Source organism: Bufo bufo, chromosome 2 (assembly GCF_905171765.1).
Source record: "Bufo bufo chromosome 2, aBufBuf1.1, whole genome shotgun sequence".
Taxonomy (NCBI): Eukaryota; Metazoa; Chordata; class Amphibia; order Anura; family Bufonidae; genus Bufo; species Bufo bufo.
The window spans coordinates 730,632,088-730,656,469 of NC_053390.1; the positions used below are offsets into that span (position 1 = coordinate 730,632,088).

General features: G+C 42.0%; 1 protein-coding gene across 2 annotated transcripts in view; it reads left to right on the forward strand.

Annotated features, from left to right (window-relative positions):
• Window positions 1-23,978, forward strand: part of NFXL1 (nuclear transcription factor, X-box binding like 1) — a 128,007-nt gene extending 104,029 nt beyond the window's left edge. For both annotated transcript variants that reach the window (XM_040418905.1, XM_040418906.1), the window contains exons 20-23: window positions 6,693-6,797; window positions 14,936-15,022; window positions 16,404-16,457; window positions 22,978-23,978. In XM_040418905.1, coding sequence (XP_040274839.1) covers window positions 6,693-6,797; window positions 14,936-15,022; window positions 16,404-16,457; window positions 22,978-23,154 — 423 coding nt within the window. In that variant the 3' untranslated portion in view covers window positions 23,155-23,978. The remainder of the gene's footprint in view (window positions 1-6,692; window positions 6,798-14,935; window positions 15,023-16,403; window positions 16,458-22,977) is intronic.
• Window positions 23,979-24,382: the final 404 nt, after the last annotated feature.

Genomic DNA, 24,382 nt, shown 5'->3' on the forward strand with positions numbered 1-24,382 from the left:
GCCTCAGCATTGCATCCTCTTCCATGTTTACCTGTACGTCATCTACATTGTAGTGACAGTGCAGTATATTTACAACTGTAAAACACTGAAGAGGATGCACTTGTGCACCTTCAAAAAACTGACTGGCGGGGGTGCCCCCACCTGTCTGATATTGATGACCTATCCTGAATGAATCCAGAATACCACTTTAACAACCAGACCTGTTTTTTTCATTGTCATATCCCAAGACCCTAACTTTTCTCCTAATTTTTCCATTAATGTAGCTGTATGAGGGCCTGTTTTTTTAGGTTTTTTTTTGGGAAGGGAGGGGGGGGAATGCAAAAAACTACAATCCTGCCATTGCTATCTGTTCCCTCCTGTTTACTGTGCAGTTAAAATAACATTAACTATATTCTATGGTGCAGTACGAACATAGTTATACAAAATATGTATAGTACTTTTGCACAATAAAAACAGGTTTTATGGAAAATGAAGTTATTTTGGGACTGATTTTTTTATTTATTTTTTGTTCACGTAGCTGTATTTGGGATTTTTTTTTGTTATATTTTGGGAGGAGTTGTAATTTTTATTGGTACCATTCTGGGGTACATTTTATTTATGGACTAATTTTTTTATTTTTTTGACAGTGGAATAAATATAAACTTATTATAACTTTTTTATTATATGAGTCTTCCAGATTGCATGGGTGCCAAGTATGTTTATTTTTACGGTTACTGATTTAAAAAACAAACAAAAAAAATTAAATATTTTTTGCCCTATAAGACGCATCGGCCCATAAGACGCACCTATGTTTTAGAGTAGGACAATAAGAAAAAATATTTTTCATTAGTCCTCAGGTCAGACCAGCAGGTCAGACCCCCAATGTTAATCAGACCTCAGCTTACAGTCCCTATCAGGCCCCCATTGTTAATAAGACCTCAGATTAGACCCCCAATCAGACCCCTATGTGAATGACCCCCAATCAGACCTCGGATAAGAGCCCCATGCCTTTCATCAGCCCCCATATGCTTCTCATCAGCCCCCTTTGCCTCATATCAGCCCCCATATGAGCCCTTAGGTCTCTCATCAGCCCCCATGCAACAGAGAACTTAAAATAAAAAATCCACTTACCTCTCCTGTTCCAGACACCGCGGCTCCTCTCCTCCAGTGTGATCCTCTTCATCCTGCCGCCGGCTGTGCTGGGAACTGGAGCTCACAGTATAAGGTCACAGAGCGCCCTCACACTGTGCGCAGTGACAGCACAGCCGACAGCCAAGGACCAGGAAGCAGTGAGTAGAGAGCCTTCACCGCTTCCTGGTCCTCTGGTACTAATGAGCGATTCCATAATGGAAGCACTCATTAGTATTCACCCCATAAGACGCAGGGACAGTTGTCTTATGGGGCGAAAAATGCGGTAATATTTTTATTGGAAAATAGGTTTATTTTTGGATGGGTTGGGTGGAGCTTAAAGCTGCTGTCATTTGATCGCTTGTGTATTGCTTTGGAATATATAATGGAATTATATAGTATTCCAAAGCATGGCCAAATAGGCAGGTACTAATGGCAGGCTTGGGGGCCTTTGTTTGGTCCCCGGCTAACACGATAACTCATCGGTGCTGATAGTAGACAAGGGGAGTTTCCAGTATGAAGTGGCAGCAGTGAGCGGCCGTAGGTTGTGGCCTTTCCATTGTTTTCTTTGTGCCATACTGCCAAACACCATACCTTTAGTAGCGGCTGGGCTTTGTATTGCAGCTTTGTCCAATTCAAGTGAATGGTATAAAGCTGCAATACCCAGCACATCACTACCAAGTGTGCAGGTGTACTGACGTGGTTGTTGGAGCCCTGAGATAAAATTTTAAAAAAATTAGGTTTTCCTCATCATTCTGTGCCTAGTACTCATAATGGGAAAATGCAAACAGAGTGTTCGAAATCTTTGCTAATTTATTGAAATGGAAACACTAAAATCTTGTATTGACATAAGTTTTCAGACGCTTTAGGCCTAATGCAAAGGGCCATTGTGCTGCCGTTCCGTGCATTGGGGACCGCAATTTGGGCAACTTCCGTGCGGCGGCCGGGACAGATGCGGACCCATTCAACTTCAATGGGTCCGTGATCCGTCCGCACTGCAAAAAAATAGAACATGTTCTATTTTTTTGCGGTGCAGAGGCACAGACAGAAACACCACGGAAGCACTCTATAGTAGTTCCGTGCCTCCATTCCGCACCGCAGCTCCTGATTTTGGACCCATTCAAGTGAATGGGTCTGCATCCGTGATGCAGGGAGCACACGGCCGGTGCCCGCATATTGTGGACCCGCTGTTTGCGGGCCGCAATATGGCCACGGCCGTGTGCATGAGGCCTTACTCAGGACTTAGTTGAAGCACCTTTTGCAGCGATCACAGACTCGAGTCTTCTTGGGTATGATTCCACAAGGTTTCCACACCTGGATTTAGGGATTTTCTGACATACTTCTCTGGAGATCCTCTTAAGCTCTGTCAGGTTGGATGAGGACCAGTGGTGGACATTTTCAGGGCTCTTCAAAGATGTTTGATTGGGTTCATCAGGGCTCTGGCTGGGCTACCTAAGGACATTCACAGAGTTGTCCCTAAGCCACTCCTGTGTTGTCTTAGCTGTGTGCTTAGGGTCTTAGTCTTGTTGGAAGTTGAACCTTAGGCCCAGTCTGAGGTCCAGCGCACTCTGTCAGGTTTTCATTAAGAATATCTCTGTACTTTCCTTCAGCTCTGATCAGTTTCTCTGTCCCTGCCACTGAAAAACCCCACCACAGCATGATGCTGCCACCACCAGGCTTCACTGTAGGGATGGTATTGGGGAGGTGATGAGCAGTGCCTGGTTTCCTTCAGACATAATGCTTAGAATTCAGGCCAAAAAGTTCAATCTTAATTTCATCACGCCAGAGAATATTATTTCTCGTCAGACTAAGCCCCCTTGGCACTGGGCAGCACCAACGCACAGGCACAGCTCTGCACCATGTGAACAGGAGTGAACATGTCTTTGGAGGAGTCAGAGCTATTGAAGGTGTATAGGCACTTTAAAGGGAACCTGTCTGGTTGAACATAATGTTTGAGCTTCCTTCTATGACTTTTTATACACGGATCGGTGTCAGTCTCTGATATGACCACCTGCAAAGCCCAGAATGAGCCTGAATTTAAATGTGTTAGTGACAAGTTTATACACAGACTTTCCCCATAAAACTATATATCTATCTGCTCAGCTCTTCCTGCTCTATAACATGCTGCCTGCAGATTACATTGCATTTTCATGGTGACAGGTTCTCTTTACTTTGTTGAGATCTCTTGACAATCTGACGATGTCTGTGGTGGTCCTACATATAAGATTAACAACATATGGTAATACAATAAGCCAGTGATCTGCAGATAATTATTTCATGTCTTTGGCCAGCTTTACTTTTGTCAGAGCCTTCTGTCAGTATTTGAGGATTGAGATGTGTCAATTGTGCCAGACAACTATGAACATTTGTGATGTAGTGTTCAGTTGGCCATGCACATGAGACAATGATTGGCCACATAGAAACAGCCCCAGCAGCAACATGCCAGTCAGAAAGCAAAACCTTGACTACAATGGCAAATGACCAGCCGAATTTTGGCCAGTCATGCCATAGACAGGTAGCTTCCAACCTGTGCAATCACATTTTCAGCAGGCAGAAGTCTACGATCGGCGATCGCAAGCTGTCGTTTGGGCTAGTCTTTCAAGCGATGGTCTGCCATTCCGTCTGACTTGGGCTGGTAAATGCAGGTATACCAGCTTAACTTCTCCAGAAGTAGAGGTGGTCTTTGCAGTGCTTTCAGCTTTCACTAACACAGGGAAGTTCCTTGCTGGTGACAGGTCATTTCAACAATGATCATGTAAATTGTCTTCTTCATGGAAATATTGGCTATTTAGGATCATTACAGAATATAACTGGCAGGTTTCCTGTGTGTTTCACAGCATTTCCCACAGAGTAAGCATTCAGAAAAGTACTGAACATCACAACCCGTGTGAATATTTACACCAGTATCCTAATTCCAAGAGAATTTATTTCCGCAAGCAAAAGGTGTAATCTGACTATCTGTTGGCATTGGTGTAATCGCATGTTTTTGGTGGTTGTCCCACTTATCCTTCTCCAGACATGAACTATTAGTCTTGGCTGCAGAGGAGCTTTCTAATTCTTTTGTGGTTTGCGTTTTCTTCACCAGAGTTTTCTTTTCCATCATGCTGGAGCAGACTTTTTAGTTTTTTTAAGTTTTTGGGGTCATTAAACATTTATGTTGTAAAAGGTCTTTTTTCCTTTGTCTTTTGACATGGTGTAATTTGATGGTAGCTACCAGATTTCCTGTGGAAGGAAGCTAACGGAACCATAGATATCAGGCTGTATAAATGTAATCGCCAGTAGACTGCATTTCCATCTGGACTTGACAATGAAAACACGTTTTTCCTCTCGGTTTGTAAGAAAGAGTCAAATAATGTGTAACATTTGATTGACTATAACTTATTCTGAAGGTATGGAGCAAATATTTTTTCAGCTGTCACTTATTAAGAATGCACGCTCTTCAGTGCAGAGCTGCTGCTTCTTATTTGCTCTAAAGAGTAAGGATACTTATGTTTCTCCTTCCTACATTCCTACATATACTATTCTTATTAACTTTACTTTTCAATTATATCAAGATAGGTTACAGTTGGGTTCAGACTGTCCCACCAGGTTCTGACACAGACCTCCAGCAGAAGACATTTGAAGCTAATTTGTAGTCTATTTACCGCCTTGGACAATTCTGATGGGTTCAGTCACAAACATAAAATGTATTAATGATTTGATATAATGACTGCATCATTTAAAATGCATCGAGTCAGGATAGGTAATCATTTTCTCAAGTAAGCCCAAGCAGCGGGGAAAATGGTATCAATACAAATTACAGCTCACCCCGCGTTAAATGAGCCCTCACACAGCTCCATAGATGTAACCATAAAAGGTTATGGGGGTCAGAATATGCAGATACAAAGGAAAACCCGATTTTTTTTTCCATAATTTTTTTTTCAGTATTAAAATCCAAGAAAAACAATTTATATGTGGTATCGTTGTAATCGTACAGACCCAGAGAATGAATGGCACTGGTTCGTTTTACAGCATAGGGAACACTGTAAAAACAAAACCCATAAAACTGGCAGAATTGTGTTTTTTTTATTTTTTTTTTTTAAATTACAATTTCATCCCATTTGGGGTTGTCCTGTTACAATAAATTATAGAGGATAAGTGTCATGGGACAACCTCTTAAAGCGGTCTAAATTTAGCACCATAGTAATAAATCTCCCCCATTATGGGTCAGTAGTCCGTATCTGCTGCTGTGGGATATTGTGTCACTTTGGCGGAAATATCACTGTGGTCTGCAAAACGAAGAAGACATAGTCTCGTCAACATGTTTGAGGTGAAAGGGGGAGTGTGGCAGGCCTATTACAAAGTTTAGATTTTATTTATTTTTTTAACAGTTTTCTGGTTATGTTAAAAAGTGTCTGGATCCCAAACAGAAGCAGGACAGGCCACTCCCTGAACGCCCCAGTTTTGCTTTTCTCACAAACAGTACACCAGTGCTGCACTAATGTATGAAATAGGCATAGCAACTTCTTGCTGTGAGAAACCAGTCTGACACTATCCACACTGATTAAGGCCTCTTGCACATGACCGTATGTCTTTTTTAGTATTTTGCGGTCCGCAAAAAACAGATCAGCAAAAAATACAGATGACATCCGAGTGCATTCAGTTTTTTGCGGAAAGGAACAGCTGGCCCCTGATAGAACAGTACTATCCTAGTGCGTTATGCGGACAATAATAGGACATGTTCTATCTTTGAACGGAAATACGGAAACGGAAGGTATACGGAGTACCTTCTGTTTTTTTTTTTTTTTGCGGATACATTGAAATGAATGGTTCTGTATGCGCACTGTATACGGAACGCAAAAAACGGAACGTAAACGGAAAAAAAACATTCATGTGCAAGAGGCCTAAAACTGATCAACTCTGCAATCTTTTCATTCTTTATCTCAATACGTCAACCTGTACGCCGTCTGCTTAAAGGATATGTACACCTTTGAGTTAAAATCATTGTTTCAATTTGTCTTTAAAAAAAAAGGTTGAGCCTCTTTCTCTATGCAGCCTTGAGATTCTCTAGTAGCAGGATCTGTATTTTTACAGTGTACCGTCATGCAGTTGAGCTGAAAGCTCCTTACCTCTCTGACCACCTAAACATTATAGCTTGATTCCTATCTTATTGATAAGAATTTAGCCAAAATAAATGTTTATGATGTTTTAGTAATTTAGATATCAGGTTTATTAGATGACGGCACAAAGTAAAAGTACAATTCACACAGTTAGACAAACGGTTAACCCTTTGTGACAGAACGGCTTAATATTTTTTAATAAAGACCAATTGAAACAAACACTGAACACAAAATGAGTAAAATAAAATCATAAAAAAATTGCCACCAAAGGTGTACAAAGCCTTCAAAGTAGCAGAGATGTTTTTGCCTGTTCCCATTGACTTGAATGGGATGAAGTTGCAGTACCATGCTCCGCCACAAGGCCCAGGCCTGCGCCTCGTCTTAGATTACATGCCTCTTCCGGCAGTGCAGGGCCTATTATGATGGACGTAGCACACATCGGTCTTGATAAATCAGCTTTAATCTTTTTTCATTGTCTTTTTCCAGCTGCCCTGTGGACATCGGTGTAAAGAGATGTGTCACCAAGGAAATTGTTCACGTCACTGCACCCAGAAAGTTAAACTGCGATGTCCATGTCGTAGAATTAAAAAGGTGAGTACTGTGCTCCAAAATATTCCATTAAATAGTATGATCTCATAATGTAGTATAAACAGTTCGATAATAACAAGGCACATCTGAAGCATACCATGTCGCTTAGGGTCCATTCAGACGTCCGAAGTTCAGGTCCTGTATACATTGCGGACCCATTAATTTCAATGGGGCCGCAAAAGCTGCGGACAGCATACCAGTCAAACTGTGGACTTTGACTGGACCATTGCAACACTTTGATGTTTCTTCTTTTTCAGCCATTGTAGATTTGCTGGTGTGCTTGGGATCATTGTCCTGTTGCATGACCAAGTTTCAGCCAAGCTTTATCTGTTGGCCTCACATTTGACTCTAAAGTACTTTGGTATAGAGTGCAGTTCATGGTCGGCTCAATGACTGCAAGGTGCCCAGGTCCTGTGGCTGCAAACCAAACCAAATCATTACCCCTCCACCACTGTGCTTGACAGTTGGTATAAAGTGTTTATGCTGATATACTGTGTTTGGTTTTTACCAAATGTGCTGACATGCATTATGGCCAAACATCTCCACTTTGGTCTTGTCTGTCCAAAGAACATTGCTCCAGAAGTCTTGTGGTTTGTTCAGAAGCATTTTAGCAAACTTAAGCTGTTCTGCCATGTTCTTTTTTAGAAAGAAGAGGATTTTCTCCTGTTAAGCCTTCTAAACAAGCCTCACTTGTTCAGTCTTTTACTAATTGTACAATCATGAGCTTGAACATTTAACATGCCATGAAGTCTGTAGAGTCTTAGATGTTGCTCTTGGGTTTTTTGCAATTTCTCTGAGTATTTACAGTCTCACCTTTTGGGTGAATTTGCTGAGGCATCCACTCTTGGGAGGATTGTCAGCTGTCTTGAATATTTTCCACTTGTAAATAATATTTCTCCCTGTAGAATGATGGACTTCAGATTGTTCAGATTGTTTGAAATGGTGCTTCCCAGATTGATGGGCTGCAAGAATTGCTTCTCTAAGATCATTGCCGATGTCTTTCCTCTTTGGCATTGATTTGTGTTAACACATTCCTGAATGTTCCCGACGCTTCTGCTTTTATAGAGATCAGTTAATTAACCCCTTAAGGGCTTCCGGCATGTGTTTTTTTTATTTTTATTTTTATTTTATTTATTTTTTACAGTGGTCATTAATGGACTACGTTCTAGGCTGCCATGTTTTTAGGGCGGCCTAGAATAAGCACCGCACAGGTCTTCTGTGTACATGGGAGCCTGGCTCCTGATCTGATGGCTGGGACCAGCAGGATTGCTGATTTAGTCCATTTAACCCCTTAGATACTGTGGTAAATAGCAACCACTGCATCTAAGTGGTTTAGAGGGAGGGAGCTCCCTCTGTGTCCCATCGGCACTCCACGAATGAGATAACTGGGTACCGTTGTCTTCACTTGGCAGCCTGGGGCCACAACAAGCCCTCATATGGCTTCAGCAATGGAAAAATAAAAAAATAACAGCGCTTGGAAAGCGACAATCAAGAAATGAAAAAAAAAAAATATAGCTTGGGCACTAAGCCCTAAAATGCATGCAGGGGAAAGGGGTTATAGGCATTTGATTAGCATCATCTGGTTGCTACTTACCCTCATAATTTCAATGGAAGTTGTTAGTGTGTAATTCATTTTTCACACATAGCTTCTGCATTTTTGTTAAATAATGACATGGTGTAATTTGTCATGTGTTGGGAGTTATCTGAGGTTGTAGCTACCTAATTTTAAGACCTAAAGACCAGATGTTTTTTTAGTATGTCCTGATACATGATACCGAAGTATTCAAAGAGGGTGTGCATTGCTTTTCTCATGACCTGTATATGATATCTCTGATGTCAGTACATGCGTTTCCGATCTGACACTGATCTTCATATAAGGTCCTGCAATGACTTATTTTCATTGCTTTCTGTCATTAGACTAAATCTCTAATCTAGCAGCTAGAAAGTCAAACTGTTTTCCAGCACTCCTGTATACTGACCTAGTCATCAGAGGAATTCTCCAAGTGTCTCTGTGGCTTGGTACTGTGCCACAATATACAGAACAAAAGATGTAATGATGGGGAAGTGTGTTAGACATCCATGGGAAAATGCAGGCCTTTCCATTGACTGACTGGCTGGCCGCTTCAAATCAGGTTTACACTTTGTAGGCTGATCCCATAGTGCAAAATATACCTTTTTTCCTGCAGTTATTTTTTTTAATTGGATGTGTTTAAGTGATTAAGCTAGAAAGAGACACAAATTAAGGTAATTATAGGTGGAAACAAATTAAGGTAATTATAAATATATCATATAAGGAAAATATATATCACTTTAAAGGGAACCTGTGATCAACTTAATGCTGCCCATACTAACGGCAGAATAAAGTATAGACAGGTGAGTTGATTTCAGGGGTCTGTCATTTATAAGTTAAGAGTAAGTGGTTGCCGAGAACCAACATCATAATCATTGCAGACTGGGCCTTGAAAAGAGTCAAATCTACCTGGAAGAGTCCTGGTTATACATAATCTCCTGCTCTCTCACCCATCTGCTGATGATTGGCAGTTCTCTCCTAGAGAGAAAGGGAGAGAACCAGGTAGAAGACTGTCAGTCATCATCAGCAGGAGAGCAGGAATTCATGAATAACCAGGACTCTTCTCAGGTGGCCGGGACTCTTTTCCAGGCCCAGTCTGCAATGATTGTGATGTTGGTTCTCGAGAACAGCCCGATGAAGGCCCCCAGCGGCTGTTTTCGGAAACTGCCTGCTCCCGGTGACCGCATTTGTTTCAGACCGGCTCGCGGCGCATGCACAGGTAAGGACTTACCTGTGCATCGCCGGACTTGTGATTTAACATGGCAGCCCGCATGTGTTCGCCGGCGAACTGGCCATCACTGCTTATAAATGACAAACCGCTGAAATCATCTCACCTGTCTCTACTTTATTCTGCCGTTAGTATGGGCAGCATACAGTTGATGACAGGCTCCCTTTAAAGGGAATGTGTTATCAGAAAATGACTTATTGTTTAAATCACTTAAATTTTTTTTAAAAATTAAGAATTTTTGACTATTTTATTTTTAATTTCCCATGTTAAAGGGGTTTTCCCATCTCAGACATTAGGGCCATATCGCTAGGTGGGAAGTCGGACCTACATCCAACTTTAGAAAGGAGCCTGCAAAGTGAAGGAAAGCACACCGCGCATCCTGTAGGAGCGCCGAAAATAGCCATGCGCTGACTTGGCTATTTCCGCGCTTCCCATTCATTTCAGTGGGACTGTTGAAAATAGTCTAGCACGTCACTCAACTATTTTCGCCGCTCCCATATAAATAAATAGAGGGCAACCGTACATTTGCAGGCTCCCTTCTAAAGAAAGTTGCTCGTCCCAGAGGTGGGACCAGCACCTATCAGAAATTGGGGGCATATCCTAGCATTCTGCTCCCAATGTCTGATGTGAGACAACCTCTTTAACCCCTTAAGGACTTAGGACATGTTTGCAGAGTCCTTAAGTTTAAAAGAACATTGCGGCGGAGTTAATAGGAACAGGATGCCCGCAGAAATCATTCAGCTGGCATCCTGTCACAATGCCGGGGGGGGGGGGGTAATGTGACCCACCTGTATCTGCGATCGCGCCGCAAACCGCAGGTCAATTCAGACCTGCGGTTTGCAGCTTTTACCTGCAGTTGCGGCTGTGGGGGGGGACCCAATGGCATGGAAGGCAGCGCGATGTCTAAGGAAGGCATCGCGCTGCCTTCCGGTGACGAGCCTGTGATATCCAGCCCCCTGGATCTCACAGGCCGGAAGCTGTATAAGTAATACACACAGTATTACTCGGACAGTCAATGCATTCCAATACAGAAGTATTGGAATGCATTGTAAAGGATTAGACCCCGAAAAGTTCAAGTCCGAAAGTGGGACAAAAAAAAAAGTGAAAAAAAAAAGTTGAAAAAATAAAGTTTTCCACAAAAAAAATTTAAAGTTTCAAGTAAAAATAAACAAAAACGTAATTTTCCCCAAATTAAGTAAAAAAAAAAATAGGGGGAAAAAAGTATCCATATTAGGTATCGCCGCATCCGTATCGACCGGCTCTATAAACATATCACATGACCTACCCCCTCAGATGAACACCATAAAAATTAAAACTGTGCTAAATAAACCATTTTTTTGTCGCCTTACATCACAAAAAGTACAACAGCAAGCGATCAAAAAGTCATATGCACCCCAAAATAGTGCCAATAAAACCATTATCTCCTCCCACAAAAATCATACCCTACCCAAGGTAATTGCCCAAAAACTGAAAAAATTATGGCTCTCAGACTATGGAAACACTAAAACATGATTTTTTTTTGCTTCAAAAATAAAATCATTGTGTAAAACTTACATAAATAAAAAAAAGTATACATATTAGGTATCGCCGCATCCGTGACAACCTGGTCTATAAAAATATCACATGATCTAACCTGTCAGATGAATATTGTAAATAACAAAAAATAAAAACGGTGCCAAAACAGCTATTTCTTATTATCTTGCCTCACAAAAAGTGTAATATAGAGCAACCAAAAATCATATGTACCCTAAACTAGTACCAACAAAACTTCCACCCTATCCCGTAGTTTCTAAAATTGGGCCACTTTTTTGGAGTTTCTACTCTAGGGGTGCATCAGGGCGGCTTCAAATGAGACGAGGTGTAAAAAAAAAAACAGTCCAGCAAAATCTGCCTTCCAAAAACCGTATGGCATTCCTTTCCTTCTGCGCCCTGCCGTGTGCCGGTACAGCTGTTTACGACCACATATGGGGTGTTTCTGTAAACTACAGAATCAGGGCCATAAATATTGAGTTTGGTTTGGCTGTTAACCCTTGCTTTGTAACTGGAAAAAAATTATTAAAATGGAAAATCTGCCAAAAAAGTGACATTTTGAAATTGTATCTCTATTTTCCATTAATTCTTGTGGAACACCTAAAGGGTTAACAAAGTTTGTAAAATCAGTTTTGATTACCTTGAGGGGGGTAGTTTATAGAATTGGGTCATTTTTGGGTGGTTTCTATTATGTAAGCCTCGCAAAGTGACTTCAGACCTCAACTGGTCCCATAAAATTGGGTTTTTGAAAATTTCTGAAAAATTTCAAGATTTGTTTCTAAACTTCTAAGCCTTGTAACATCCCCATAAAATCTCATTCCCAAAATGATCCAAACATGAAGTAGAGATATGGGGAATGTAAAGTAATAACTATTTTTGGAGGTATTACTATGTATTATAGAAGTAGAGAAATTGAAACTTGGAAATTTGAAATTTTTTACAAATTTTTGGTAAATTTGGTATGATTTTATAAATAAAAATTTTTTTTTTTTTTACTTCATTTTATCAGTGTCATGAAGTACAATATGTGACAAAAAAACAGTCTCAGAATGGCCTGGATAAGTCAAAGCGTTTTAAAGTTATCAGCACTTAAAGTGACACTGGTCAGATTTGCAAAAAATGGCCAAGTCCGTAAGGTGAAATAGAAAGAAAAAATGTAAAATCCTTTAGTTTTCCCGCTGGCCACTAATGGCAGATTTACACGTCCAGAGGAGCAGCCGATTATTGGGAGGGAAGTGTTCCTTTCCGAAAACATTCAAATCCTGCCTGTAATGATACAACCTTTGTGTATAGATAAGACAGGATCCACCATTCACAGTATTTGATTGTCAAAGCTTATCTATTCTTTCCTTGTACAATGACCTCTGCACAGGTCACAGAGCATGTCTAGAAATCTCTCCATAGTCAATGAGGTCCACTCCTGACCATAGTGTCTATGGTCCATGGGGCTGCCGTTAAGAACATCTCAGACAAGATGGCAGCCCCCATAATTATGTTGAGGTGGCAGATAAAATTTTTGCCAAAACATTTCCTTTAAGTATTTTCTGTTTATTCACTTATTAATTTATAAAAATATTGGGAGATATGTTTTGTTTTTAGTAGAAAGTTTCAGATGGTGTAGAAGTACTGCTCATTAAGAAGCAGTGGTTCCTCTGCACAAGTATCATTTTAGCTGAATTGCCACATCTCGAGGTATTGGAGTTGGCCTTCTGCTGACTCCTCTCGTTGAATAATTCCTGTCCATTTCTGGTTTATAGGTTTGTGGTTCTGGTGAATGTGGCTATTTTGTTGTGGCATTTGTTCTGAGAATTATTGCTCTGACAGAGGCATCTCTCCATGAGATCAGAGCATTTCATTGTACACTGCTCAAAAAAATAAAGGGAACACAAAAATAACACATCCTAGATCTGAATTAATTAAATATTCTTCTGAAATACTTTGTTCTTTACATAGTTGAATGTGCTGACAACAAAATCACACAAAAATAAAAAAACAGAAATCAAATTTTTCAACCCATGGAGGTCTGGATTTGGAGTCACCCTCAAAATTAAAGTGGAAAAACACACTACAGGCTGATCCAACTTTGATGTAATGTCCTTAAAACAAGTCAAAATGAGGCTCAGTAGTGTGTGTGGCCTCCACGTGCCTGTATGACCTCCCTACAACGCCTGTGCATGTTCCTGATAAGGTGGCGCACGGTCTCCTGAGGGATCTCCTCCCAGACCTGGACTAAAGCATCTGCCAACTCCTGGACAGTCTGTGGTGCAACGTGACGTTGGTGGATAGAGCGAGACATGATGTCCCAGATGTGCTCAATTGGATTCAGGTCTGGGGAACGGGCGGGCCAGTCCATAGCATCAATGCCTTCGTCTTGCAGGAACTGCTGACACACTCCAGCCACATGAGGTCTAGCATTGTCTTGCATTAGGAGGAACCCAGGACCAACCGCACCAGCATATGGTCTCACAAGGGGTCTGAGGATCTCATCTCGGTACCTAATGGCAGTCAGGCTACCTCTGGCGAGCACATGGAGGGCTGTGCGGCCCTCCAAAGAAATGCCCCCCCACACCATTACTGACCCAATGCCAAACCGGTCATGCTGGAGGATGTTGCAGGCAGCAGAACGTTCTCCACGGCGTCTCAAGACTGTCACGTCTGTCACATGTGCTCAGTGTGAACCTGCTTTCATCTGTGAAGAGCACAGGGCGCCAGTAGCGAATTTGCCAATATTGGTGTTCTCTGGCAAATGTCAAGCGTCCTGCACGGTGTTGGGCTGTAAGCACAACCCCCACCTGTGGACGTCGGGCCCTCATATCACCCTCATGGAGTCTGTTTATGACCGTTTGAGCAGACACATGCACATTTGTGGCCTGCTGGAGGTCATTTTGCAGGGCTCTGGCAGTGCTCCTCCTGTTCCTCCTTGCACAAAGGCGGAGGTAGCAGTCCTCCTGCTGGGTTGTTGCCCTCCTACGGCCTCCTCCATGTCTCCTGATGTACTGGCCTGTCTCCTGGTAGCGCCTCCATGCTCTGGACACTACGCTGACAGACACAGCAAACCTTCTTGCCACAGCTCGCATTGATGTGCCATCCTGGATAAGCTGCACTACCTGAGCCACTTGTGTGGATTGTAGACTCCGTCTCATGCTACCACTAGTGTGAAAGCACCGCCAGCATTCAAAAGGGACCAAAACATCAGCCAGGAAGCATAGGAACTGAGAAGCGGTCTGTGGTCACCACCTGCAGAACCACTCCTTTATTGGGGGTGTCTTGCTAATTGCCTATAATTTCCACCTGTTGTCTATCCCATTTGCACAACAGCATGTGAAATTGATTGTCACTCAGTGTTGCTTCCTAAGTGGACAGTTTGATTTCACAGAAGTGTGATTGACTTGGAGTTACATTGTGTTGTTTAAGTGTTCCCTTTATTTTTTTGAGCAGTGTATTTATGTCCCCACTTTGAGCAAATTTGGCTTTCATTTTTTGGTCCAATCGGAAATCTTGTAGAATGTCATATCTACATATCAAAGAAGAGCTACAGCTCTTCCTGGGCTTTTCTAGCAGTGCTAAAGAAGTGCATACATTTACTAAATGCCCAGCGCAGTTAACAGGAATTCTGTGTTTTCTTTGCTCAGTGGTTCCCTTTGTATGACGATAAGGAATTTTTATTTTTTATTTTTTTTTATTTTATTTAAGCTATACTGTAATTTATGGCAGCCTGGATTTTACATGTGGAGGGGGGTTTATAATATAAAGTATGTGCTGCTTTTTGTTTTCTAAGCTGTCCGTCCATTGTTTTGCTTGTCCCCATCACAGGAGTTACAATGTAACATGGCACGTGACGGTCAAGTTTCTGTACAGTGCGACTCTCTGTGCCTGGAAACGAGGAAGAAAGCTGTAGAGGTAAATTCCTTCAAAAGTGCTTTTCATTACTTGAGCTGCATGTGTTAGATAAGAGCTTTCATAGTTCTGTAGACTTAAAGGGCTTCTTCTGCTATTTGGACTTTCAGCAGACCCTTTCTGTTGAAAAACTCACCTGCTCTCCGTCACTCCGTTCCAGCTCCCTGGCTCCGTTCATGGGTGGAGTCACGTGTGCCACTGTTGGCAATGACTGACCTGAGTGGTGATGTGCTGGCTCACCAGAAGATCAGCCAGTCGAGCCAGAACAGATTGGCTGGGAGAGAGGGAGTATGAGTTTTTCAACAGGTGCAACACACTGAAGAAAGCTATAAAAAAAAGCCTCAAAAGGACAACCCCTTAAAGTTCTTATGGGGTCATTTATCAAACTGGTGTAAAGTAGAATTGGCTTAGTTTCCCATAGCAACCAATCAGATTCCACCTTTCATTTTCCAAAGGAGCTGTCAAAAATGAAAGGTGGACTCTGATTGGTTGTTATGGGCAACTAAGATAGTTCTATGTTACACCAGTTTGATAAATGACCCCATTAATATTTAAAACTCATTACTCTTATGTTTGAAAAGTTATAAAATTTATAATATTAATTCATATTTTTCATGTTTAAGGAGGTTGTCGGTCTTAAAGGGCAAGATTTATACGTATGAAAGTGGCTGATCTCTTACATGTGCCCTTGGCAGCTGAAGGCATCTGTGTTGGTCCCATGTTCATATGTGCTTGCGTTGAAAAGGAGTGGGAAAACCCTTTTAAAATATACTCCTATTTACAGTGTATCACTGCGCAGCCTCACTATGATCCACCCGCTTTGCAGGAAACGGAAACACCCCCATTTATGTTCTTCGTGCACATTGTCATTATTTTGTGCAAGTTGTCAACCAACCATGTTTTTCTTGAGTTTTTTTGGTCTTCCAATGTGGGTAGAACTGTATCCAGGAGTGTATACTTGAGCTCTTTAGCATCACTTTCATGTTCAATTATTCCATGCTCTCCATAGGCATCTAGGACAGTGCATCCTTTTAAGATGGGCCATCGATATCACTGGGGTATCCATTTATTTAGCAGATTAAAGAGACCATGGCACCTCAGTGAGTGTCAATCCCTTTCATTTTTTACCAGGCACAGATCCTACTTTTATTAGCAGATCTATCTAATTCGAATATATAGGATTGAACCGCAAAACCAGGCAGAGCCTCTACCAAGAAATAGTACTGAGCCGTGCCTGGTAAACAAAAGACGTTTGTTTCAGCTGATCAGCGGCGGTGCAGAGAGTTGGACCTCTCCAATCTGGTATTGATGGCCCACCCTAAGGCTAGACCATAAATAAGGCAACAGAAGCCATGGATTAATCCTCTTATTTTAATATTGACAGATAAAAGAAGAAGAAGAAAAGGCAGCAAACGAAGAAGAGAAACGTAGACAACAGGTACCGCTAAACCAAATCTTGAGATTTGTACAGACACTGTTATTCATGATGACGTTTTGAGCCTTAAAGGGGTTCTGCACTTTCATTTAACTGATGATCTATCCTCTGGATAGATCATCAGCTTTTGATCGGCGGGGTCCGACACCCGGGACCCCCGCCGATCAGCTGTTTGAGAAGGCAGCAGCGCTCCAGCAGCGCCGCGGCCTTCTCACTGTTTACGGCCGGCCCAGTGACATCACGACTAGTATCAACTAGCGTGGGCGGGGCTAAGCTCTGTTCACTTGAATGGAGCTTAGCCCCGCCCACGCTAGTTGATACTAGTCGTGACGTCAGTGGGCCGGCGGTAAACAGTGAGAAGGCCGCGGCGCTGCTGGAGCGCCGCTGCCTTCTCAAACAGCTGATCGGCGGGGGTCCCGGGTGTCGGACCCCCGCCGATCAGAAGCTGATGATCTATGCAGAGGATAGATCATCAGTGAAAAGAAAGTGCAGAACCCCTTTAATGGCTCTGACAATCAGTATGGTGTTTACAGTAACTTTTCTTAAATCCATCATCCATGACACTAGATAGGTGGCAGATTAGCCCATATTCAGACAGACATTGAAAAATATATGAAACTAACTAAAGGGGAAACAATGTCCAGGAAGAGCAGGAGCCTAAAATGTCATCACAAAATCTGCTGCTGTCCTTTTCAGTCAGAGGAAAAAAGATAATAATGCACTAACAAAATAGATGCAAGCATTATATGGACTAAGCCCTCATTCTGATGTAATAAAATCTGAGACTCTTAGCCAATATATTTTGATCAAAACACATCTGTGCCCACCTACCCCGCTAAAGTGGTCTCAGGTCAGTCAGGTCCTACGCTAAGCCTACCTAGGCCATTGAGCATCTATGTTCAGGAGCGCAGACTCTGCAAATATAGTGTGTTGCTCCTAGTTACCTCTGTGTGCATCCAGCAACCAATGAGCGGAAGAGCCCGCACACCTCTATGTACCACCTAAACAAGGCGGTCTGTTTGATAGGAAGGGCAAAAGTGTACAGGAATTCTACTCCCAAGATAAAATAGGAGCGCGTTTACACTTGAAGCAAAAATCACAGAAAAGTTATCTGCCCGACAGTTGGGCAGTGTAAATGAAGCAATCGAGTTGCTTATACATAGCGTGTGTACTAAAGTACAGGAGACGAGGGGTGGCCAGCACTGCTGTGAATATTTGGCAAAAAGGGAGGCCTGCCAAACTCAACTTTGTCATTGGAAAATCTCCAGCATAAACTCCACGCCGTCATACTGTCTATCCTGAATGTCACACTAGACACCTGTGTATATTTTATTCCCTTCTATCTAGCATCTTGCTACAAATCAGGGACCATCTTGGCTTTTAGATTCTAGGTTTGGAAGAGGTGTTTGCTACAAATCTCATGATGGCACACGGTAGCATGATGCGCCTATCCCAGCCAGTTATATAAATGTAGACTCCTTTGTCAGGGGCTGAAGCTTGATAGAGCATATAGAAACATCATAGGAATCGGAAGTGCCCCCTTTGCCAGCATCAATGATACCACTTGAGCAGTGTTTCCAACCAGGAGTGCTCACAGTCTAAGGGCTCATGCACACAAACGTATTTTCTTTCCGTGTTCGTTCCCTTTTTTTTTTTGCGGATTGTATGCAGAACCATTCATTTCTATGGGTCTGCAAAAAAAAAAAACAGAAGTTACTTTGTGTATTTTGTTTCCATATGTCCGTTTCTCAAAAAAATTGATGTCCTATTACTGTTCGCATAACGGACAAGGATAGGACTGTTCTATTGGGGACCAGCTGTTCTGTTTCGCAAAATACAGAATGCACACGGACGTCATCCGTATTTTTTGCTGATCCGTTTTTGCGGACTGCAAAATACATACGGTTGTGTGCATGAGCCCTAATGCTAACCTAAAACTCCTGATGAAATATCGTGTGTTAGTGATGTTGAAATGCATCGAGGAGTAGAAATTCAATGTTGATACTTAGCCTAGGAGGTGGAGGGATAATGCAGGGCACACAGCCATATGATCCTGGAGCGATCACTAGCTATTGCTAGGGAGAGAGACCGTGGTGTGTGCAGTAACTGGCAGGCAACAATTGCGCAGAAGTAACTCGCTGATAGATTGCAGAAACCAAATAATGATGTCAACGGATGAAGAGAATGTAAGTCTGGCAAAGGAGAAGACGGGAGATGGGAATGGGATTCAGTCTGAGAACAGTGAATGACAGTGAGCACAAATAAAGACACTGCGGAAAGGACCCTGCTCTGCCATATAACTCAGCAAGACCGCTAAGACGAGACAAATCAATCGACAAGAACACAATGACCATGCTAACAGCAAAGAAATATTACTATTTTAGCAACTAAGAAATCTACATGAAAACAGTTACTATGCTAGTAGCGCAGAAACACACGGCCCAGAATACTGATACAATACCAATAAACTAGACCATGATAAGTCTGGACGCACAGCTATTGCACAGAGCTTTCACTATTCTCGACAAAAAGGCATAGACACTCTAAGGATTTAAAGGAATGCTATCCAGTCAAAAAATCCTCCATAAATTAACCAGGCTAAGCGAGATAAGATGAACCAGATTCAGGTGTAAGACAGTTGCATAGCATCTGCCTCAAACTATGTTAGTAAGGCTACTTTCACACTAGCGTTCGGAGCTGATCCGTCTGATGTTTCATCAGACGGATCCGCTCCTATAATGCAGACGCTCGCATCCGTTTAGAACGGATCCGTCTGCATTATAACTTAGAAAATTTTCTAAGTCTGAAAGTAGCCTGAGCGGATCCGTTCAGACTTTACATTGAAAGTCAATGGGGGACGGATCCGCTTGAAGATTGAGCCATATGGTGTCATCTTCAAGCGGATCCGTCCCCATTGACTTACATTGTAAGTCTGGACGGATCCGCTCGCCTCCGCACGGCCAGGCGGACACCCGAACGCTGCAAGCAGCGTTCAGGTGTCCGCTCACTGAGCAGAGCGGAGGCTGAGCGCTGGCAGGCGGATGCATTCTCAGCGGATCCGCCTCCATTGAGAATGCATCAGGGCTGGACGGCTGCGTTCAGGACCGCTCGTGAGCCCCTTCAAACGGAGCTCACGAGCGGACACCTGAACGCAGGTGTGAAAGTAGCCTAAGTAGACAAGGATGAGGCAGCAAGGAATTCCCTGTTGCTTGTAGTGCAAAATAACCGTGGAGCCCCAGTTATGGGTCTTCAACACAGTGAAAGCCAGATATCCCTCAAAGGAAGGAAAACCGAGCAAAGGGGTGTCCCCATTACAGAGATCACCAAATCCACCATATTAAGTGGCCCCTATGTCAAGATCCCACTCTTTTACAAGCTTTAAGGATGTGACGGGGAAAACCTAAGCCAGTTATTCATCCACAGACAGCTGTTTCGGGGTGTTGCCCCTCATCAGTGTGGAGTAGAATTCTGGCTAACCGGAAGCAATGTCTTGGAGGCTACTCAAACAAAACAATGGCTGATCTTAGGGAGACCAGCTACAGAAAACACTGTGGAGCCTCATTTAAGAGTCTCGACGCAGCAATCCAAAGTGCAAAGCTCCCTGGGAAACAGTGATATGCAAAATTACCGTGGAGCCCCAGTTATGGGTCTTCAACACGGTGAAAGCCAGATATCCCTCAAAGGAAGGAAAACCGAGCAAAGGGGTGTCCCCATTACAGAGATCACCAAATCCACCTGTTGCTTGTAGAGATAGCAGCAAGCAGAAATACCAAGATCTACCAAGCTGTACATTTTAAAGGGAAATAAAATGACCTATTAATTATTGATGATTTTTATGTATAATTACATTTTCCATGTCTCTACATATACTTTAAAAAGAAATCCTCAAATCTTGTACTTTTCACATTGGCCACTAATCCTAATATGTCCAGATTTCCTGTTCTGTAGAGATCCCTTTTTCAGCAGTCATCTCATTATCACAGGTGGGATTACAATGAAAGATAACAGCTATAAATAGATTACACGTGATCCAACAGTCACAATAGGTGATGGTCACAACTTATCTGCTCCCTCCCTGTACAGTGAATTTTGCATCGATAAATATGTCTCCAGCAATCTCCCATAGAGTGAGTCCCCTCCAGTCTATCATGTCTGTGACCCAAGTGTTTGCTGTAAAGCTTATCTGTACAGGCAAGATGGCTGCCCCCATAATCATGTGAAGAAAACATAATAAAAAATGTTTAATAAGAGAGAAAAAATAATAATTAGCAAAAAAGGATATCTGGTTTCAATAGGCAGAAAGAATGATAGGTGGCTGTAAGAAGGTACCTGAAATAATAATGGATGAAAAAGGTATGTGTCACTGAGGTTTCTGGCCTCGGTGAAGTAAGAGCCGGTATTTTATGTGTCAGCAGCAGCTATTGCTAATTGACACCTAAAGATTTAGCATGGCTGTTATAGCTGATCCGGAACAGCTCTTACTGGGAGTAGTCAAAGTGCTGAATGGGTGACTACTCCCCATGTTCCAGGCCAGGTTTTGCCAGGCATAAAAACCAGCCAGCACTGCCAGGTGTGTGGATTTACCTCCCTCTGACAGTGGAGCTCAGGAGTCTGTGTGCTGTGAACTGAGGGCTGTGCTGGGATTTGAGGTTTGAGCCGGGCTGGAGGACTTAGGCCCCTCTAAAGGCGAACAGGCCGCCTATGGACTTGATGAGGCTGAACGCCTAACAAGGTGTGAATTAACACCCAGGAAAAAAAGGTGACTTTTATTGTTTATGGACTTTCCTTGTGTGTTATTGTGCCTTTCTCACTAGGGCGTCCATTTTATGTCGGGTTATATAAAGACCAAATGCTTCATATAAAAAAAAAGTAATGGATCAAAAGAAAAATTATTTAAATGATATTGTTCCGTGAGATGGACATGAACATCTCCAAGAGTTCGATCGAGAACCTAATTATTTTCTGCAATCACTAATAAACAACAGGGTACCATCGTCTATGCAAAATATAAATGATTTATTATACAATAATTTTAAATATAATCAAAAAGTAATCAATGTAAATCTCAATAATATACAATGATATGCAGTACCCAGAATTCGCCACTATATAGTGCCAACAAAACACTACTCAACCAACACAAGAATATTATTCAATACGGCTTTAAAATTGTGAGAGATATAAAATCAATTGATTTATATACAGAAATTCAATCAAGAAAATGACAGATATGAGCCCTTGCTTTGCCCAAAACGATGACCAATCTCAGATAATGGTAGTATTGCAACAAAACTTAATTTTAAATCCATACAAAATAGTGATTATAAACCAACATTGCTCTTAAAGGCAATGCATATCCATTATAACTAGAATACTCGTATATAAATGTTTACACTCATGAAAAGGCACAACGGTGTGAACAAAACACCGCTGTTTGATTCAAGAACTGTGTACTTTGCCTCTATACTGCATCCGCTAGTCCTACCTACCAGAGCAAATCCCCACAAGGCACATTCCCTTTGAATGAGATTTACAAAGATGTTCATATGGCCGGAAGACTTGTAGAGCCTTGACTTTATTATACTGAAGTGGTATTATTGATGAATATAATAAAAAACGTTCACTGTTACGTATCGTTTGGCCTCTTGTAAGTGTGGATTGAGCCGTAGAACGTGCTTGTATTCAAAACACATGTCTTCTGTATCAGGACTGCAAAAAACTAATGCAGGCACACTTCCACCAACTAAATCATAACTTGTATGATGAGTCTAATTGATGATGTGATAGCCTCAATGTTACATCTGGCAGAAGCCATTCCTTTTCTCTTTCATCACCGCCACATAAAATATCATGTTCCTTTCCCTTACAGATTGCAGAAAACCAAATGTTGTGTAACAGAAAACATATTTCCCCAGAGTTGTTTGCTTTGTTTTCAAGCTGTTAATGTCGAGGGATCGCTAGTCTTTGCACAGTTTGAATCCTCCAACCCTATATGTTATAATGGCGGTAGGTTTCTTCTCTCCTGCTGCCTGTCTGGAGGCTAGGTGTGAAAACAGTGACAGCCCTCTTGGGGCTTCTGATCGTACTTGCCCTAATTTAGAGTCCAAAACGGGGTTGTCCCCTGACGTCTTTTCCTCGGGAGATGGGATTAAGCGCCTCCCCTGGTGGCCAGGCTTACGGACACAGAGGAGCTGGCTGGCACCCGGCTGTTTCTGTAAGTAATTGTAGTGAAGAAGCTATTCTGCTTCTGTAACTTCTGGAGTTAGTTATCCGTGTTTGTGTAGCCCCCATGCACTACAATGGGAGCTATGATATAACTATATGATTGTGATCGCTCATCCCCATACATTTTGGGTGATTGGCGGCACCTTTACACGGGCAGAATGACGGGAACGAGCGTTTGCAGGAATGCTCGTTCGGGATAATCTGGCTGATTATTGCGCCGTCTAAATCCACCTTATAGAAATCAGCTACAATTTACTGGTGTTAAACACAATGTAATTGCATGTTGTTCTTTTTGAAGGCGGAATTAGAAGCTTTTGAGAATCGCCTGAAAGGAAAGAAGAAGAAGAACAGGAAGAAAGAGGAAGTGGAAATCCAGCCGTCTGTATGGCAGAAATACAGGAATTATATACTATTGCCTGTGTGTGGCGTCGCTCTGGCGGTGTTCACACTGTACCTCACTCAAATCAATTTATGATCGCTTGACATCTCTAATTACTCTTATATGCTGCCTACAGGAATACTTGCACAATGGAAAATAAACTGTTTGAGAATCAGTTTTAAGAAATATTCCATCTCTATACCTTACGCTGCCAGTCAATCCCTATTATCAGTCCTATACTGTACAGTTTTTAAGTTTTAATTTTTCCATTATTGATCTCAAAGAAAGTGCATTTATACTGTATATGGATTAACATGGATCAACCAGTGCTCGAATTGCAGCGTCCATCATCTTTGGACTGGTAGATCACAATTTGCTTCAGTTCTACTGCTTCTTTATGTATTTCTATAAAAGGTACTAGTTATACTATAGTATCGTAGTATATATTTAGAGAATATATTTCCTATTGTTTAGCATTTCATTGCATATTCAGGAATAATGCTGCTCAAAGCCAAACAAATCCAGAGGTGACTGGAGTTAGCCCCAATATCACATTGCCTCTATGTTACACTCGGGTAGAGGTGAGGAGCTGTTTGGTGAGATCTGGATGCCTGTCCTATGTCTGCTATAACCAGGACAAAAACGAAATTAGGAAAATGGGGCCTGCTTTTGCATCAGAATCGTGGCCTGTGTCTGAGATTGCACTCTGGCTCTATTCTTTTGACCTGCAGTGGCAGACACAGCGCATGGACTGGAGAGGAGCGATGGTAAAAGTAAAAAAAAAAAAAAAACCTTTTCTAATCTTTTACTGCCCCTTCAAATAGCCAAATCTTCATAGGAGGACTGTGTGTGATTCCCAAAAAACAACAAGATTCCTCTTATGAAGACAGGTGCAAGTTTACCCAGTACCTGAGTATTAAGGCACGGTAACATTGGGAAGAGCATCCAGTTTCCATTTCCCAAATAGAATACAAAATGTGATATAGGCTAGTTTCCTAGAATTTGTATAACTCGATCTTTATTAATTAAAAGAGAATAAATAAGTACATAATACAGCAAAATACAATTTCATATAGTAGTAGCAGTGCAGAAGTATACTGTGACAAGTATAAAGACCACCATCCCTCCTAATAATATCAACTCCTATGGTAAGTTGAGCGCTGTCAAGAAGATTGCACACCTACAATACTGCGATATCATTGTATAATACATGTATACCGACACAGGTGATAAGCGATTCAATACCTGACCTCATGTCATCATTACATCCTGTCCATTGTAGTGCTGCTGCATGAGAGTCAGTATGGGGTCTAAGCAAGAAATC